The sequence below is a fragment of the Carettochelys insculpta genome, chromosome 9 (genome assembly GCF_033958435.1).
Source record: "Carettochelys insculpta isolate YL-2023 chromosome 9, ASM3395843v1, whole genome shotgun sequence".
NCBI lineage: Eukaryota > Metazoa > Chordata > Testudines > Carettochelyidae > Carettochelys > Carettochelys insculpta.
Genome location: NC_134145.1, coordinates 16,846,012 through 16,865,533, shown reverse-complemented (window position 1 = coordinate 16,865,533; position 19,522 = coordinate 16,846,012). Strand labels below are relative to the sequence as shown.

Below are 19,522 nucleotides of genomic sequence, written 5' to 3'. Positions count from 1 at the left end.
AACTGGGAACATTAACTTTAGGGAAGTGTTTGTAGGCCCCAGCTGAGATCAGAGCTCCATTATGTTAGCAGCTGTAACAACATATATGAACAGATAGTCTCTGCCTTTAGGGGCTGGTAACTAACCTTAAGGCACCAATCCTGCAAGGACCACTGTAACGACAGACCCCCATGCCTTCAGTCAGCTCCAAATCATCTCAATAGGTAAGGCAAAGGCAAGAGGGACGACTGCCACCACAGGGCCTGGGGCAAGGTGGAGGGGGGCTCCGAACCCCCAGAAAGGGCAGTGCCCCAAGCAGACAGTACTTAGCACCACCCATACCAGGGACAGCCCAACCACCCCAGTCCTCAGAGCCATGCAGAGTGGCACTCTGGCAGCAATGCAAAGTGGTCTCAGGTAGCAGAAGTAGTCATCATTATTTCTTTTACTTCAAGAACCATTCTGAATCAGATCAATGTAATTCTCTAATTAAAAGAGAAAACAGTGACAAATGCCTGTTGAAATCAGAGGACTCTGAGCCCTTGCCAGAGTTAATTCCTGTCGGGTTCACGCAACTCATTCTCAATTTTATTTTTAATTTTTGTGTATATTTTAATTTGTTTGAAGGATAAATTCTGATTCTCCTCTGTGTGCACATTAATTCAATTGTAAAGCTAAACAAAATTACACAGCTCCTAAAGCCTATGGAAACCCAGGAGAGATGCTCTACTTACAAACTATTTTTCCCCTTATTACAGCCCATTAGTGTATCACAAATTCTTGGTGCACATATATGCCCTTCAGCCACCAAACCAGCATACCAATGCCAGTGATGTACCATGGTTAATTGCTAATGCAAGTGGCTTCATTTTACAATATTGAAAAAAAAATAAAAATAAAAAAAAGCATCCTGTTTGAAATCCACTGTCCAGAAGACATGGGGTTACTAACCTAATCCTCCACCATAGAACAATCATTTCTAAGAGAAGAATAAAAAATTCCCACAATACATTTTCTTTAGTATTCTGCAAACAGTGATTAAAACAAACCATTCTGAAGTTTTTATCTAAGGCTGAGGACTATCCGATGTTGCAGTCCTCTACCCTGCATGAGCCTGGCTGCACTTGCAGAAGTAGGCTGCAGAAATGCTAAATTGGGCACATCAATAGCAGTTTACAACAGCGCGTGAGGAAAAGGAGTAATCGGGCTACACGCTTGCCATGACACGCTCATTTGGAACATTGGCCTCATCAGGCAATGCTGGATCCTGGATTGAGATTTACAACCGGCAACACCAGCCTCAGGTTGGAATCAGCTTCCGTGAAGAGAGGCTCCATAAGACTGATAGATAAAGGACTGAATAGGTTGGTGAAAAGGCAGAAGATCCATTTATACTAAACCTAGGGGCAGTAGGAGTGAAATGCGAAGCATGACTCCTCCACACTACAGCGTACCCAAACAGCTCATGTCTCCTTCATTTGGGTACCCAAATAGCTAAAGCACCCCAATAGACTTCTTTTTCCCCTATTTTTAGATGGGCAGAATGTGTCATCCAACCTGACAAATAAGGGCCCAAGACACTTTATATAAACTTCCAGATTCATTTCTAACACCACTCTGGGACTGAAAGGAGAAGCTTTGAAAAGACTCCTGCTGGTTCAACATGCAGCCGCTACCAATGAAGCCAAGCAGGCTGGCAAATATATCACTCTATGCTCCATTCATTATGGCTAAAGCTATTCCAGAGAGCTTGCCACTGTAAGCTCTCTAACTTAGATGCTCTCATCTGACAGGAGTAGAGGCTCAGCTGTTGACTTAATCAATCCAACCCTAATGAGCAGCAGTAGCTATGTCCACACTGCGGCTTAGATCAACATATTTTGTGTGTCATGGGAGGGGGAGGGAGGGATTGGGGTGTCCTTCACCTTCCTGAGCAACATAAATTATACTGACATAAAGGCTACATCCACACTAGCCAAAACCTTCGAAATGGCCATGCAAATGGCCAGCTACCCTGGTGCTGAGTATGATACAGACTCTCAAGTCACCTCTTCTTGAGTAAGATTCTTGGGACACCTCAGAGTCATTCCTACTGACTAATTAATTTCTGTTTATCTAAAGCTAGATTTTCCCCCCACTCTCTACCTCCAGATGAAGTCCTGAACTTCCAGGTGTTCCTGAATGTACGTAGTGCTCCAATCTGTCAACAACTGCACTTCAAGCATAAAACATTCAGAAACATCTGTAAACAACTGTACCACCTAAAGGTGCTGTACAAAATGAGAGAGTCTCCTTTCAAGGAACCCATTGTGACAGACCTGATGTTCTACACAACCCTCCTACTTACTCACTGTAGGCATGGATTTCTGTCCCTCTTCCAGGCTTTAATTTAGAAGCAGCCTCCCCATGACTATCATCTCTTCTCATACATCCTTCATTCAAACCATACTTCTCCCCTAAAATCCATAAACCCCAATTCCAATAATACCCACCCTCCCCTTTTTTTATAATAAAGAAAGGTGGACTGTGTGAAGCATACTGTCTAATCTAGACTGCAAGGTCTATGAAGGCAGAAACTGCATACTCAGGGTTTTCAGCCTGGTCGGTACAGCTGTTGCTGCTGTCACAATGGTGAAGCATCTTATTTGCTTTAAAGCAGCATCTTACAAATTGTAGGTCATCTTAGACCTTGCTCATTGTTTTTTGAGCAGCTAAACGAAAAACTAAGCCAACATCTCTCAGTACTCTGGCAAAAAATAAAAATTAAAAAGAGAAACGGTGGGATTGCTGTCACAAGAACAGGAGCTTACATTTTACTAATCAGTCCACAGTAAAGAGATGTTTGAGAGTAGCTTCTCCAGGTCACAGAGTACTACTTACAGATGGAAATTAATCCATGAACAGAACTTGTAACAACAGGGTAACTACAGTGTAACCCATCACACAGACAGATTATATTCTGTAAAAATACAATACACTTCTCAGAGATACATGGTACTACTTACCCTCTGTATAAAAATCCTCCTCCTCTGCTGCATTCTCCTCTGACTGGAGTCTTTTGGGTGCTTTATAAGGAGGTGGCAATTTCATAGGAGGTGGTGCTCCACCTTTTCTCTGATAGATTAAAAACAAAATAGGTTTCAAGCATTTTGCCAAGAATAATAAAAATTACTTCTTTCTTCTCCACAGAGAGGCTAGCCATGTACACACATATTCTTCAGTTCAATATATTTTCTCAAAATAATTCATTTTAACTCCTCTTTTCCAAGGAATTTTACAAATGAAAAATATGGTAAGAAATGTTGAAGTTAAAAAGAAATTGAACAAAAATAATATGAAATGGACTGCACATTTATTTGCTGGAAAAATACTGGTATTTCATTGTAAACCTATGCAGTGGAGTATAACAAAATGCGACCTTTAACCAAAGGGTTAACAATACAACATTAAATATTATCCCAGAATGGATTTTAAACCCTTTCTTCATCTTCCATTGCCATTTCCTGATACAGGTCAAAATCCAAAACAGTTTTGGTGAGCAAAATAGGAATGGGTCTCCCTATTGCTCCTAGATTTATAATAGAACACAATATTTCCTCTACATTTTGGTTCCAATTAAAATATAGTCTGAATGATAACTTACAATAAAATCCTATTACCTCACATAAATAAAGACAGTTTGTATAATGATGCATACAGCGATGCATATCAGGTATAAAAGGAGGGCTCTGGAATCTAATGAAAACAGAAGCTGGCACATCCAACCAACTGTTTTTATGGTTCAAAATAAATAGAGCACATTTGAAATTAGCTATGTGATTTCACTAAATTATGTTCAATTACATCCCCTACCATTGCACCACTAATAGTAGAATACACTTTAGTAAGTGAACAGTGAGTACAATAGGCCATTAGAGCAACAAAAATGCCTGCAATTATTTTTTTTTTAATTGCTGGAAAGTACCATTTGGGAATCAACCATCAGATCTGAAATAATATTTTCCATTGCACATAAGGAATGCAGGACCTCCACATAGATTCATAAAATATTTCAAGTCTAAATTCATGTTAAAATATTCTAATCAGTAATATGCCATGTAATCTGAATACAAAACTGCAGCTGATAATACAACTGGTATCATCCTGTCTGTTTAAAAATTATTACCGGGGCGTGCTGCACTGAGGCCAGCGAAAGAGTCAAAAGTCAGATGAATGCCACTAATTTGTAGGGAAGAAATCTAATGAGAGGATCTCAAAGAAGCAGAAGTTGTTTCCCAAAAGTACACAAGACCACAAAAAAAGTGAACACATGCATACATTCCACATGCACACCCATCCATCTGCACACTCTAAAATAAAACCAGGACAAGAGGCCCAACAAGCAACACTCGTTTTTCGGCATGTAGACATGGAGATCTTGTATTGCATACTTCCAGGTGCCTGTGCCATATCAGACCTATTACAAGTTTAGAGTCCGCTTACTAACTCTTTTGTTCTTTGGAATGCTTTTCTCCAGCACTTAAAGCAAAGTACTCTCTGTTCTCTTATATTAAGCTTACAGAACCTTTACAAGGATTGTAATGGTCTTCCTATCCAGAAGAGATTTTTGCTGGCCCAGGCTTTGAAAAGGCTATCAAGTTTGTTCTATCACTTCCTGATTGATTGTAAATATCGTCTGAGCCAAAGCACAATGATTCCACTGGAAGTGTATTTTCAGAAGGCAAACAAAAAGCTACTACCCTCTTGCTTTCCTGCAAAAGTAGTTAAGACTTTGCACTGGAACAGTTCAGACGAGTTCAGGAATTGACCCATAGAAAGGAGCAGATACAGAAAAATTGCCATGTGACCTACCTGATTTTCTGTAGGGGTGTAGGATGTAGCTGGCAGCTCCTGTATTCAAAGAAAGATTTTTAAAATGGTGAACTTTTTTTTCTCTAATAGAGGGGAAAACCTAGGGTATCCTCTGATTTTATATGCCACAGAGCCACATTTTTCCTCAAATCCTGCTCCAAACACATTTCTTTGTAGTAATCATTCACAATCCCAGATCAGCAGATAGTAACAGAGAAATAGCTGTGTTAATATGTATTCCATCAAAACAAAACAGCAGTCCAGTAGCACTTTAAAGACTAACAACATGATTTATTAGGTGGTGAGCTTTCGCGGGATAGACCCACTTCTTCAGACCAGAGCCATACCAGAACAAACTCAATATTTATTTTTGGTTCTCTGTGCCTTAAATAGTGAGTCTGTTCTGGTATGGCTCTGGTCTGAAGAAGTGGGTCTGTCCCACGAAAGCTCATCACCTAATAAATTATTTTGTTAGTCTTTAAAGTGCTACTGGACTGCTTTTTTGTTTTGATAGATCAGCGGATAGCATCTGTAGACCCCGGGGCAACGTGTGCACACGGGACCTCTGCATCCATAGAAGGGCGAAGCCAAGGAGAACCCAGAGTGCAGCATGTTTCCTGCTCCCCAGCCCTTAGTGCTGCTCAGAGCACATAACTTGGCACTCCGGCAGTCATGTAAACGGTCTGGGGCTCTGGCTGCCACCACCGCCACAGGAGCAGTGATGGCTGGGAGACCCAGGCCCCTTCAAATCACCCGGCCCCAAGGCAGTTGCTCCCTCTGACTCACCCCTCCACCTACACACACTGGTAGGTCTGCACGCTCCTATTGCAACCTAAAATATTCTAACTAAGTTTGCTATTCCTTACATCTTGGCCCAAAGTGGGATTTCAGAAAAGCTTGACAATGGATAATAATAATATAAAATATAAATAATAATATAAATAAAATTAAATAAGAAACAATAGAATATTAATGGTAGTTACATTGAACAAGTTCAAATGCAGCTGCAGGTCAAATGATAAAAATGTTTCTAAATAAGACACGCTTTCAAAAAGGAGTAAGAAAAAAACCATCTCCATTTGGCATCCATTGCTATTTTGATAACTGAAAGTTTAAATAATTGGCATTTTTTAGAACAGCAGAAGTAGGCCCAAATTCAGTTGGGCTAGAGTTGTCCAATAGTTCATGTTTGCACAGCACCTGCACTGGATTGTAAAGCAAATACTAAACTGCAGATTTTATGACATTGGGATTTTGTTCCTTTTGTATTTCATCTTGCCCTCACAACGGAACTTGTATGTATGCCTTGAGCCAAAGCCCACTGAAGTCAGTGGGTGTCTCTGTATTAAAATGGGAGGATTTTGGATCAAGGGACACACATTATTAGTACTTTACTTCAGCAGTAGCAAAGCTTAATGTAATGAAGAAATGGAAAAAATGCAATTAGCGACTTTTTATGAAAAGTCAGGGATCATGTCTATCTTAACAGTACAGCTTCTATGAAGCAGGTTCATTCAAGGTAATTTGAATGCTGACTCCTGAAGAAATTCCTAATGAGATTCCCACTTGTCTTAAAGAGTGTCCTCAGACCACCCTTGGATTTTCATTTGCATCAGGAGCACATTTGTAGGTTGCAGAATAAGGAAGTTTCAATTCCAGGCACAGATTTGTCATATGTATATGATTAATGCTCAAAGGAAATAAATGAAACTCTGTTAAAACTATTCTAACAACCAAAACTTTTCCATGTGCCACTTTCCTCTATGCCTCATTTGCTGACAAGCTCCTCACAAAAGGACATATTTACTCTGTAATACTTTATCAGTTCTTACCCCAGTCTCTCTCATGGTCTCTCATATATTACCTGCTCACACAGGGTACAAGGATCACCTCTGTGAAGTCAAGACATTTTTCTCAGGACTTAAAGCTGGAGCTCACTGTACACTGCCATATATGGAAAACTCATTGCCTGTGGAATAATGAGAATGGGGCCTTCTCCTAATTCACCTCTGCATGACAGCTTCCTACCTGCTTTTCAAAGAGTTTCATAAAACAAACTGCCTGACTCCAGGAATTGGGTAAACCAGTTGGCCATCATTAGCCAGACAATCTGACATTCGTCTCTTCACTTCCCACTTGTTCCCAAGAAATTGTTCCCAGAGACACTTATTTCAGTCCTCTTCCCCCTCACTTCACCCTGGGACATGATTTTACACAAATGACATGTGCATTTATACCCCACATGACACTTCCTCAGGACACTCAGTTCCTCATTTTCTCATAACATCCTGATGCTCTAAGTTTCTAAGAGAAAAAAAAATCCCATGCCTATGATTACTCTCCTTAAATTTTACTCCTGAGGTCAGAAACTGTGATGTCAGCTTGACGCAGAATTTTCTTTCATTCTGATATCCTCTTTATTCATACATTCACCTCCATAAAACTGGCAGAATTAGACTTCATTTGAAACTGCTTTGACCGAAATCCTTATTTCACCCCTTTAATCACTCAGTTAATTACCACTATTCTGTCCTTCATGTTGCCTCTAAACTTCAGGGAATTCAGAATATTACAGCTAGTCCAGTCACACAGTTCAGGCTACAAAATCTTCATTCAATCTGTCACTTTCACTGTCTCCTTTCCCTCTTGCTCCAGTTTAAAACTTTCTAACCTCATTTTCAATTCATATCCGGCCTATACTCACTTGCCTCCAGATCTTTTGACCACCACTTGCTAAACACCAGCCAGTGTTGGGTGCTTCTTTGTCTCTTTCACACCTCTCTTACTGAACTGGTTGATGCTGTTTTACTTGTGCCATATATACCTCTTTCCTTTTCTCTGACAAATCCCAAATTCTCTTCTCCTTCATCCCCAGAAAAGCCGGAGTCCTCCCTCACACAACTCACATGTGACTTTTTTCTTTCTCCTTACATTTGTTGCTCACTGTATCTTCCAGTATCCCTCTGCCAACAAGATCTCCCCAAAACGAGTCCCTTTTCTCTAGTTCCCCTCCAGCACCCTACTTCTCTCTCTCATTTCCTTCTTGTCTCTCAAGGTCCTCCCATCTACCTCCTTTGCTCTGGCTTTCCCACTACCCTCGATCAAGAGCCCCTTTGTCCTCTGCCTCTCCCTAGGCTTGGCCCACCAGGCACCAACCATGAGCCATGTTACTTAATGTAATAGACAAGAATATAAAATGTGACCCCCTTCAAGAGAATTGAGTCACCATGAACTGTTGTCTCCTTCGTAGGAGAAAAATAAGGGTCTGAACTTTGAGAAAGTCACTAAAATGAACATTACTTGTATAACTACTCCCAGAAAACAGACATCAATTAACTTTATTAAGAAAGCCACATACCAGCAGGATATGTAAGACAGAATGTTGCACAATTCTCCACTGGCTGTGTCTGCAAGGCTTCCTCCAAAGCCTATTGAAGTCAATGAAGACACTCACCAACCTCAATGGCTATTGGGATCAGACCTACAGACAGGCTATAGAATCTGTCCTGGAAGAGGCTTCCAAAGCATTACATATTTGGATTATTACACCTTTTCCAAGGGACAAGCAAAACCTATGCAGTATACACAACACAACGTTTATATATTTAGTTTTCCCATGAAAAACCCAAGCATTGCAAGCAGTTTTCACAGAGGCAATTTTAACACCACATGTAGGTCACTACAGAATAGAACAAACACCAGTGAGTTACTGAGGAAGTCCCCACCAACTAAAAATAATGAACTATATAAGAACAGTTATAGATTTTGCTTTGAAACCTAGTTCTTTTACAACACTTTGAAGACTAGACTAGAAATACCAGTGATTTCTCATAGGAATGCAGGCTAATAATCCACTAAAAGCCATATTTTTTCCTGTGAGCTGCCCCTGCTAAAACACAGTATGTCTGCTTTGTGAATTAATGTTCAAAGGTCAAAAGAAGCTACAAACTTACTCACTGACACTGCTCTATTATTCTACTCATCAAGGTTGACAAATCAGAAAAAAAAATGATCAAGGTGAGCAAATCAGAGAGCAGGGGAGGAAGTCAAGAATTAGATTAAGCCGAGTATGAAAAAGAGCCCCTATAGTGTCCCAGAAAATTTGCATCCTGGTTCAAACCACATGTTAATGTGTTGAATTTGAATATGAAAGAGAGTTCAGCAGTCTCTCTTTCCAATGCAGTGTGAAAATTCTTCTTCAATAAGACGCAAACTCTTAAGTCATTAACAAAATGGCCCACTCCATTAAAATGTAGACTGTCTGTTTTGTGCCCATTAACTCTTTGTCTGAGAGAGTTTGAAGTCTGTCCAATATACAAAGCATCTGGGCATTGTTGGCATATGATGTTAGTTGAGGAACATGAGAATGTGCCTGTGATTCTGTGACTAACCTGGTTAGGTCCAGTAATGGTATCTCCAGAATAGATATGTGGACAAAGCTGGCAGCAGGCTTTGTTGCAAGGAAAAGTCCCAGGACTGGTGTTCCTGCCGTATACACTGTGGCTGTTGGTGAGAATCCTCATAAGGTTGGGAGGTTGTCTGTAGGAGAGAACAGGCCTGTTGCCTAGGGCCTTCTGGAGTGTGGCATCCTGATTAAGGATAGGTTGTAGGTCTTTAATAATGCGTTGTAGTGGTTTGAGTTGGGGGCTGTAGGTAATGACCAGTGGTGTTCTGTTCTTGGCTTTTTTTGGCCTATCTTGGAGTAGCTGGTCTCTGGGTATTCATCTGGCCCTGTCGATTTGTTCTTTTATTTCTCCTGGTGGGTAATTCAGGTTTATGAATATTTTATAAAAATCTTGTAGTTTTTGGTCTCTGTCAGTAGGATCAGAGCAAATGCGATTGTACCTAAGGCCTTGACTGTAAACAATGGATTTAGTTATATGTTCAGGATGGAAGCTAGAAGGGTGTAGGTAAGTATAGCAGTCAGTAGGTTTCCGGTAGTGTGTGGTACCGATTAGGCCATCCTTGATTTCTACTGTAGTGTCCAGGAAATGTATCTCTCGCGTGGAGTAATCGAGGCATAAATTGATGGTGGCGTGCAGATTGTTAAAGTCCCTGTAGAATTCTTCTAGAGTCTGTATACCATGGGTCCAAATCATAAAGAGGTCATCAATGTATCTTAAGTAGAGGAGGGGTAATAGGGTACGAGAGCTGAGGAATCGTTGTTCCAGGTCAGCCATAAATATATTAGCATATTGTGGGGCCATGCAGGTGCCCATAGCAGTTCCACTAATCTGGAGGTATAAATTGTCCCCAAGTCGGAAATAATTGTAGGTGAGAACAAAAGCTACCGACGTCAGACACCAGATTGGCTGTGGTGACATCAGGGATGGTATCCCTGATCGCTTGTAAACCATCTTCGTGTGGAATATTAGTGTACAGAGCCTCTACATCCATGGTGGCAAGGATGGTGTTGTCAGGAACTTTTCTGAAGTTTTGCAATTTCCTCAGGAAGTCAGTGGTATCTCGGAGATAGCTGGGAGTATTGGTGGCATAGGGTTTGAGGAGGGAGTCCATGTATCCGGATAGTCCGGTGGTAAGGGTGCCAATATCCAAAATGATAGATCGTCCAGGGTTCCCAGGTTTGTGGATTTTGGGAAGCAAATAGAATAATCCAGGATGGGGCTCAGATGGTGTGTCTGAGTTAATAAGGTCCCGAGTAGCAGAAGGGAACTCCTTAAGTAGTTGTAATTTCTTTTGGAATTCCAAAGTGGGATGAGAGGAGAGAGGTTTGTAAAATGTGGTGTTGGAGAGTCGTCTGGCTGTCTCCTGTTCATAGTCTGACTTATTCATGATGACAACAGCCCCCTCTTTGTCAGCTGGTTTGATTATAATGTCTGGGTTATTTTTGAGACTCTAGACAGCATAGCTTTGAGCACAGGTGAGATTGTGTCTCACTTGGCATTTGTTTGAGTATAATGTCAGCCTGAGTACGGTTGCGGAAGCATTGTACGTAGAAATCCAGACTTTCACTATGGCCATCAGGGGGAGTCCACACAGAGTTCTTCTTTTGGTGTTGGTGGGGGTGTTGAGAGAGTCAGACTGTTGTCCATAGTTGTATTGGAAGAATTCCTTTAGAATGCTCATAGGAATAAGGGGACTTCGAAGTAGCCGGGGTCCTTTCAAAAAGGAGCCCCGTCAGGACGAGCCGTATGGCGGTGAGCCACGTCAATTTCAGAGTGCTGCAGCCGCCTGCATGCTAATGAGGCACTGAATATGTATTTCAGTGCTTCATTAGTAAACTTCAAAATGGCCAGTTGCATGGCCATTTCGAAGTTTTTGGCTAGTGTAGACGTAGCCATTTAAGTGCTTTGCGGAATCAGGGCCTTACTAAAGCATCCAAAAAGGAAAAATTCAAAAATTTGAATGCCAGGAAATTCAGACTTAAGGCTTTGTAAGAAATTTTAACAAAACACATGCCAGCATCTCAACAGAAAATACATTACTCCCAACAACATCAAACACGTGCAAATACCCATGTCATAACCATTTTTTCTAAGAAACTACACAGTAACTTTTACTGTTATTCCTCCTTTTAACTTCTGTCATGGCAACTGCCAACCACAAGCTGTAAAACGGGGATACTGGTGCTTACTTACCTTCATAAAGCACTTTGAGATCTACAAATAAAAGCTAAAAGATTGCCAAATATTATTAATATTAAATTACTCAATGTAGTTAACATACATCCTATTTGTGCAGCACTTTACCCCTTTTACTCATGATAAAAGGTTTAGTATTTATTTATAAGCTACATTTTTACACCATCTCACCAAGTAAAGTTTGGATATGAAACACAAATAGAATGAATACCTTCTCATTTCTGGTTTCTCTTTCTGAATCCTGATCTTTCTCAGCCTTATCTATTTTAGACTGTACCACAGAGGCCATCTGCAAAACAAAGGCACCCAAAGATATTAAGGGTCCCAGATAACCTTCATTACATTTGAGTGGCCTAGAAGGGTAAGGACAAGAGTAATAGGAAAAGCCTCAATTTTCCTGAAATGCTTGTCAGAAGGAGTCATATATGAAGACAGATTTTATTGCATTAATTACAGCTAAACCCATTGTATGGTGCCTATGCTTTCTGCCACCACTGCTTGGACATTCTCCTTTCCCACTTTGATTGTTCCAGGTCATCACAAAACAGAGATTCATGAATGTGCTGGAAAAGAAGTGGACATATTGATGCCAGATTGTTTATGGTCTAGTTAATGAGTTGTCAGAGAGACTCATGAGACCACCTGTTCCACAGCCTTTTGGTGACATGGAATTGTCTGGTTGGATATTTATTATTTGCTCATGAATCGCATGAACTTCTGCAAGGGCAGACTGTAACTGTTTTATCTTCTCAAAGCCCAGAAGAAGATGGGGAGATAATTTTTCTTTTGCTTGTACAGTAGAACACTGAATTCTGTGCACTCAAGTTGCATGTATCTCAGTTTAACGTGTCTCAGAGTGGTGGGCAGCTGGTGCCTGGCTCCCGGCTGCCCGTCACTCACAGGAGACAGGAAACTGACCAGCAAGTAAAGCAAAATTCGTCTTATGTGGGGTTGCGCAAGAAGGCAACCTCCGCGTAAATTGGGGATCCACTGTATTTGCTAGTTTTTTTCATTCCTTCAGATAATTATTTCTGATTCTTGTATTGTATATTATGCCTTTGGGGACACAGTTGTTAAGAGGATGCTATTCTACAACCAACTGGCTAACTGAAGAAATAGTTTTAGAATACCAGTAAAACACGCACATATACATGGTTTTATTCTAACTCAGTTACAATGTGGTAAACTGCTGAGTCAGCACATTTACCCGAATTTACCCTGGAGTAATTTAGACCAGCATCTGACCCAAGAAGTAACCTTTGTGCCTCTGACTTGAAACACTGTCAGAGTAGGCAAGGGGAAACTGTGGTTACAGCTGAATATTGCTGAAAAAGGTTGGGCCATGTATATTAAAAAGGAATTAAGTTCTGGGGAGAAAAAGAAAAAAAAAAAAGGGTAACTTACCCTGGGAGTACTAGACAAACTCTGAACAACAAAAACAACAGGATTTCCTGCATTCCTGATAGCTTCCACCGCTTCCTCATGCGTGGCATTTTGTAAGTCTACTCCACACACCTAACAAATGGAGCATATTTTCACTATTAGACAATATGTCATTTTCATAAATTACTACAGGAGATTTACGAGCATTTATTGACAGTGAGGCTTAGCTCATCAGAGGAAGTCACCAAATGTTTCCTAAGATTAAAAAAATACTGGAGAAAACACTACAGAAAAGTACATTTCTTCAACACTTTGAGGAGGAGGCAGGGCAAAAGTACAGTAATTCAGGGGTTCATTATTAAAGGCACATGCTGTACCAAAGACTCTACTATCAGGTAAAATCAGAACGGTATGTAAACTGAAGATTTGGAAGATACCAAAGTATAAATTAGTTATGTTTGAAGCAACTCTCTAAAGCACATCACTTCTGGAAGGCAGCAGATACAAAAATGATCATTTTCTCAAAGTGCAACATCACACGTGGGCATACTCATTCTGGGAGAAGGGGACAGAAGCAATCTCCTGGGGTTTCCAAACTCCCACAGCAGACAAGGTCTGCAGAAGGATTCAGCCTGAACAATGGTGGACAAACCTCTCATGCTAATCTCCCAGAAAGGAGAGCACAGCAGAGATTCAAGCTACCTTTGTTTGGCTACAATCACAGAGTGATGGGCAGAAGGTGAGGATCCTGGGGGGAAAAAGAAGCTGGTACCCCCTCTTTACTCCTGTTAATTTAGTTGCATTTCCTTTATTACCTAGGAGGACTAGAACTGGGAGTCTAACCCTGGGGCAGGGCCTCTACTGCATTAAAAATGCAAGTCCCCTGAGGAGATGGCAGGACAATGTGGGACTTGTCCCAGGAAGGAAGCAACAGATCCGATAAGACAGACCATAACAGTTGCTAACAAAGATCGCTGGACTGGTACCCTAAACAGAGCGGGGGCAAGTTCCTCTACAGCATCACTGGAAAGACAAGAGGGAAATCCTCAGCCATAAAGGGCTAGGAGGATTACTGGGTCTGGATATGGCCCATTGTAACGTCGTGGGACTCTTGCTTGACAACACTGGTTTACCCAGAAGGGTGAGGTAAAAAGTGACCTGGCCAAGGCAAAAAGGAGACCATTAGCAGACCTGGTCAGCAAGACTACAGAGAAAAAGCCATGGGGTGCTGCAGGCAGATTTAAGGCAGCACACTGAAACTACTGGGACAAATGTGATTCACTAGATCCAGAGGTGAATAGTGAACCACAACACGGTATTCACCATATTACAACGTGGGGTCCAATGATAATGGCACCTATGAAAATTACTCTCCCTTCTCAAAGAATAAGGCACCTGCCAACATGAGGAACTCCATTATGCTGGATATAATCAGCTTGTACAATGAATATCCTCTAAAAATGCCATCAACTTTGCATGGAGAATGAACCATTCCAAAATAACTTTCAGTTGAAGTACGTAAGGCTCATGAAAAATGATAGGAAGAAAGGATTTCTGTTTGCTTTGTTTCATAGAATACTGTTTTTAAAAATCTGTTCCTGTTAAACTTCTCTGAAATAGTGTAATAGGATGCCAACAGAAGCAACCCAGAGTCAAGGCCTTTTTAAAAAAAGGAATAGAACAATACACTATGGCCATGTCTACACTAGCCAAAAACTTTGAAATGGCCATGCAAATGGCCATTTTGAAGTTTACTAATGAAGCACTGAAATACATATTCAGTGCCTCATTAGCATGCGGGCGGCTGCGGCACTTCGAAATTGACGTGGCTCGCCACCGCGCGGCTCGTCCAGGTGGGGCTCCTTTTCAAAAGGACCCCGGCTACTTCGAAGTCCCCTTATTCTCATCTGCTCATAGGAATAAGGGGACTTCAAAGTGGCCGGGGTCCTTTCAAAAAGGAGCCCTGTCTGGATGAGCCGCACTGCGGCGAGCCGCGTCAATTTCGAAGTGCTGCAGCTGCCCGCATGCTAATGAGGCGCTGAATATGTATTTCAGTGCTTCATTAGTAAACTTCGAAATGGCCATTTGCATGGAAATTTCAAAGTTTTTGGCTAGTGTAGACGTAGCCTATGAGGAGTAAAAATCCAGTTGACAATATATTAAATGCTTAATTTCATATTTTTTTCCTCTGCAGTTATGATCTCTTCTTAAAACATCAATAAAAAAAGGAAGTTTATCTGCAGTTACCTCGAGTATTTTATCACCAGTTTTAAGGGCCTTTGTTCTTCCAGCTGGGCTGTCTTCCAAGACTTGTTTGATAAAGATACCCTTAAGTTCCTCTCCATTCTTTAGACGCTTTATAATAGTCTGTCCACCAACAATACTGATTCCAAGAGACACGTGAGGGTCTCTGAGGATTTCAACTCTGTGGAATTCAAGTAATACAACTGTTAATAATTTTAAACAGATTTAAATATATAAGATTTGATATTCCCAAAATCTATAACCTAATTTTTTCAGCTTTAATCAATTTACTAGCAACAATCTTTTGAAATAAATGTTTATTTTTCCATTTAGAATAAATGCCTGTCGCCACTCTCTAGGTGAGCTCACAATAGTAGGAGAAAAAAAAGAAAAACAAAAAAAGAAAAACCACGGCCACATCCCCAACCCCTATCAGTGGACAAATATAAACTCAACAAAATTCTGCCTTCAAAGCAACTTGCTTTCCCTTCTACGATAGCATGGAGTACAAGGGCCAACTGCTGACACCGGGGAGACCAATTTTGCTGTGTCTTCACCAGATGTGCAAAATCAAACTCCAGAAGATCAATCCTAATGGGTCAATCTTCTGCTTAGTACAGATGAGCCCTCAGGCAAAAGGGGCAGGGCTGAGGGAGGTCAAAACTTAGTGCCATTCCCTCAGAGCCACATGGAACAATTGACAGGATCCGTGTAATTCTGAACTGTCTGCGTAAACTATCTTACCCTTGCCATGTAGTGACTGTCAGCCCCACTGGGAGTGGTAGAACAAAGAGAAAACAATTTAAAATACAATCGACAGCATCAGTGTAATTCTGAACTATTTTCATAAAGTTTTTGTATGACAAGTTTTATTATGAATTAAAGTATTCACAATTTCCACCAGATTTTAATGTCATAAATGAAATTAACATTTACATTGAGAAAGGTAACTTCCCCTCTAGATAAACTTATGGCCCTATTCCAAGGCCATGAAAACAGTCATACACATGTACAAAATTTCTGCAGGAAGGGGTATAACAAGTCCTGGAGTCCCCAGAGGTTTCAAATGTTTTGTAAGCAAAAATAAATAATGTAATTATATCAACATACGTTCGGGGTGGTCCCCAATGACTGAAGTTTGGAGTTTCTTCTCCTTCTCCCTCTTCTCGTTCAGGTAATTCACTAATGAAAAACAAACAAGCCACATGTCCCACCATGTCACACATACTCACAGGCTTTGACACTTTGCCTAAGCACACAATGCAGTCTAGCATATTTGTGTTTAAATTAAAAAAAACAAACCACACACACACACACACACACACACACACACACACACACACACACACACACGAGACAAGATACCCAGACATTTAAACTACAATTAAGGTTCAAACACAGTTAAGGTTGCAAACATAAACCAAATAAAATGGGAGAAGAGCCAAAGTTCAAAACTTTTATGTATTAGCTTAAACTTTTGTATCTTTTTATTCATTCCGTATGTCTCTCTAGGCAATAAATACATTTTATTAACATGCTATAAATGGCACGCATTATGCAGGGCAAGCCACAAAAGGCAGTCTAGTCTACTGACAAGTCACAAACTCTTCCTAAAGCCACATGAGACGTAATGTGAGCAGGTACTGAGCATGCCATTACCCTTGTAAGTGGGATGCTAATTATATTGCTCTGCCACACGGGTTCATCTCTTCAAAGAATAGCCCAGGCTTCCCCAACAAGAGACTGCACTTGCATGTCCCAATTAGAAAGCAGCAATGGTAGATACCCCACAGTAGGAGAGCTCTCTGTGTATTTCTGCAGGCATCAAACTGCCACACTTATGCAGCAAAGGGGGAGCAGAATGGTGAAAGATGGGGCAAAGTTTTCACATCATCCTATGCACTGCAGCAAACCTCATTGTGACACTGGACAGGGAAGGTTAGAGGTGGGTGAGGGAAGGGCTGAGGACATGGTCAACTCATCTGATTACACAAATTCACTGGCAAAACCGCCACCCACAGAAGAGAGGGGGCTGTAGCCAAGGCAGTACAGCTCTGCCACCTGGAAAGTTATGGTTCACGCCACTGGGCTACTGCAGAGATCACCTACAACATTGAGTCTACACAAGCTTGCACTGGGGGGTCAAAGATTTGACTTCAATGGATTAAAGTTACATTCAGTTCTTCAAAATGTTCTGCTCCACTAAGCAGCTAACTTAAAGCAAGAGGCAAATGGAAAAGAACTAAATGTAAGTCATGCACTTCCACCATACGTGAACAACATGGCTGCAGGCTGTGCAGAAGTGACAACTCTCCCGGATTTCTGGTTCCTGGAAATATAATCCTCCATTTTTTGTTCATCCCTTTCAGCTGCTTCAGGGTCAACCATCCTTCGACCTGCTGAGTCATTCTGAGGCCTCATACCTGAATGGTAAAATTGATATCTGTAATGGTCTCTATATCTATTGCCCTTTTGACTATTAATAGTTATACTTGGAAGCATGCCTCTCAACCAGCTGAGGCCAAAGCATGCCAATGTAACGAGTAACCTGAAACACAGGAACGTAGGGCTGGAAAGAACCTGGAGAGGTCATCCAGTCGTGCCTCCCACCATTTAGAATGGGCCAAGTAAGTCTACAACACCCCAACAGGTGTTTTCCTAACCTGTTCTTTAAAAAACCTCCAAAGATGGATATTCCACAACCTCCCTGTTAGCCAGAAGAGCTTTCCCAGAGGCAGATTAAGCCCATTACTTCTTGTCCTACCTTCAGCAGACATGGAGAACCATTTACTGCTGTCCTCTTTATAAAAGTACTTATCATACTTGATAGCCTTTATCAGCCTCACTTCAGCCTTCTTTTCTCAAGGCAAAACATGTCCAGTTTTTTTAACCCTTCCTTGCAACTCAGGTTTTCTAAACTTTTAACCTTTTTTTCAAATCTCCTTTGGTGTCTCTCCAATTTATCCACATCTTTCCCAAAGCATGGCACCAAAATTGGACACAGAATTCCAGCTAAGACCTCACCAGTGATGAGTGGAGTGGGACAGCCACCCCGTGCCTTACATAGTACACTCTTGCTAATCTCATCATCATTTTTCACAACTGTATCTCATTGTTGGCTCATATTCAGATTGTGATCCACAGTAACCGTCAGATCCTTTTCAGCAATTCCACTGCCTAGTCAGTTATTACCCACTTTGTAGATGTGCATTTTGAGTCTTCCTTCTGAGGTGAAGTACTTTGCACTTGCCTATATGGAAGAGTCTTGTTGATTTCAGAACAATTCTCTAATTTGTCCTGTTAGTTTTGAATTCTAATCCTGTCCTCAAGAGTGCTTGCAACCTCTCTCCTAGTTTTGCATCATCTGCATATTTTATACAAATAATCCCTCCTCCATTATCTAAGTCACAAATGAAAATATTGAATATATACCAGGCCCAGGACTGTCAGACTCCCACTCAATTTGCCCTCCCAATTTCACAGCAAATCATTAATAACTACTCTGAGTATGGTCTTCCAATTAGCTGTGCATGCGAAACTTTTGAAAAATCAAGATAGAGCACATCTACAGCTAACCTCTTATCTACTAGGCTAGAAACCTGGTTGAAAAAGGAAATTAGGTTGGTTTTGCATGATTTGTTCACGACACTAGCTATTCCTTTTAACCATATTATCCTCTAGCTGCATGCAAATTGATGATTAAATAAATCTGTTCCAGTACTTTTCCATGTATTAAAGTTAGGCTGACTGATATACAATTCCCTGGGCCCTCTTTGTTCCACACAAAATACTATCTTTTTGCTTCCTCAGACCTCTGGGACCTCACCCATCCTCCTGGATTTATCAAAGATTATTGCTACCCATTGAAAGACTGCTTCAGATATTTTCTTAAGATGCCTAGGATGAATTTCATCAGGCCTGCTGACTTGCATACATCTATTTATAGACCCACCTCGTAGTTCCATCTAGGTTGTATTTCCCTAGTTTGTTTATGAGATTGTCATGCAAGACAGGATCCAAAGCCTTACTAAAGTCAAGAGATACCATATTTACTGCTTCCTTCACATCCACAGGGCTTGTTAACCTGTCAAAGAAAGCTATTAGGTTGGTCTGACGTGATTTGTTCTTGACATATCTATACTGTTATTTATTACCTTACGGTCTTCTAGATGTTTGTACACTGATTGCTTAATTCATGGCTCCGTAAGCTGACTGATCTGTTATTGCCCAGGTTGTCTTTATTTAACTTTATTTAACTTTTTTTTTTTTTTTTTAAAAACAGATGGACACTATATTTTCCATTTTGTGGTCCTCCACAATCTAGCAAATATCTTGTCATGGAATATTTGAGAATGTCCCAAATAACTCTTCAGCACAGTAGACCCCTCAACTTATGCGGAGGTTGTATTCCTGCACAACCACACATTAAGACAAATTTCGCATTACTTGGGAAAGCCAGGAAA

The 19,522-nt window shown here is 40.9% G+C and overlaps 1 protein-coding gene across 6 annotated transcripts in view; it reads right to left on the bottom strand.

Annotated features, from left to right (window-relative positions):
• PATJ (PATJ crumbs cell polarity complex component) overlaps positions 1–19,522 on the bottom strand; it is a 202,846-nt gene that overhangs the window by 107,962 nt on the left and 75,362 nt on the right. For all 6 annotated transcript variants that reach the window (XM_075002220.1, XM_075002217.1, XM_075002218.1 and 3 more), the window contains 7 exons: positions 17,332–17,482; positions 16,170–16,241; positions 15,063–15,240; positions 12,837–12,947; positions 11,644–11,721; positions 4,831–4,869; positions 2,985–3,093 (listed from right to left, as the gene is read on the bottom strand). In XM_075002220.1, coding sequence (XP_074858321.1) covers positions 2,985–3,093; positions 4,831–4,869; positions 11,644–11,721; positions 12,837–12,947; positions 15,063–15,240; positions 16,170–16,241; positions 17,332–17,482 — 738 coding nt within the window. The remainder of the gene's footprint in view (positions 1–2,984; positions 3,094–4,830; positions 4,870–11,643; positions 11,722–12,836; positions 12,948–15,062; positions 15,241–16,169; positions 16,242–17,331; positions 17,483–19,522) is intronic.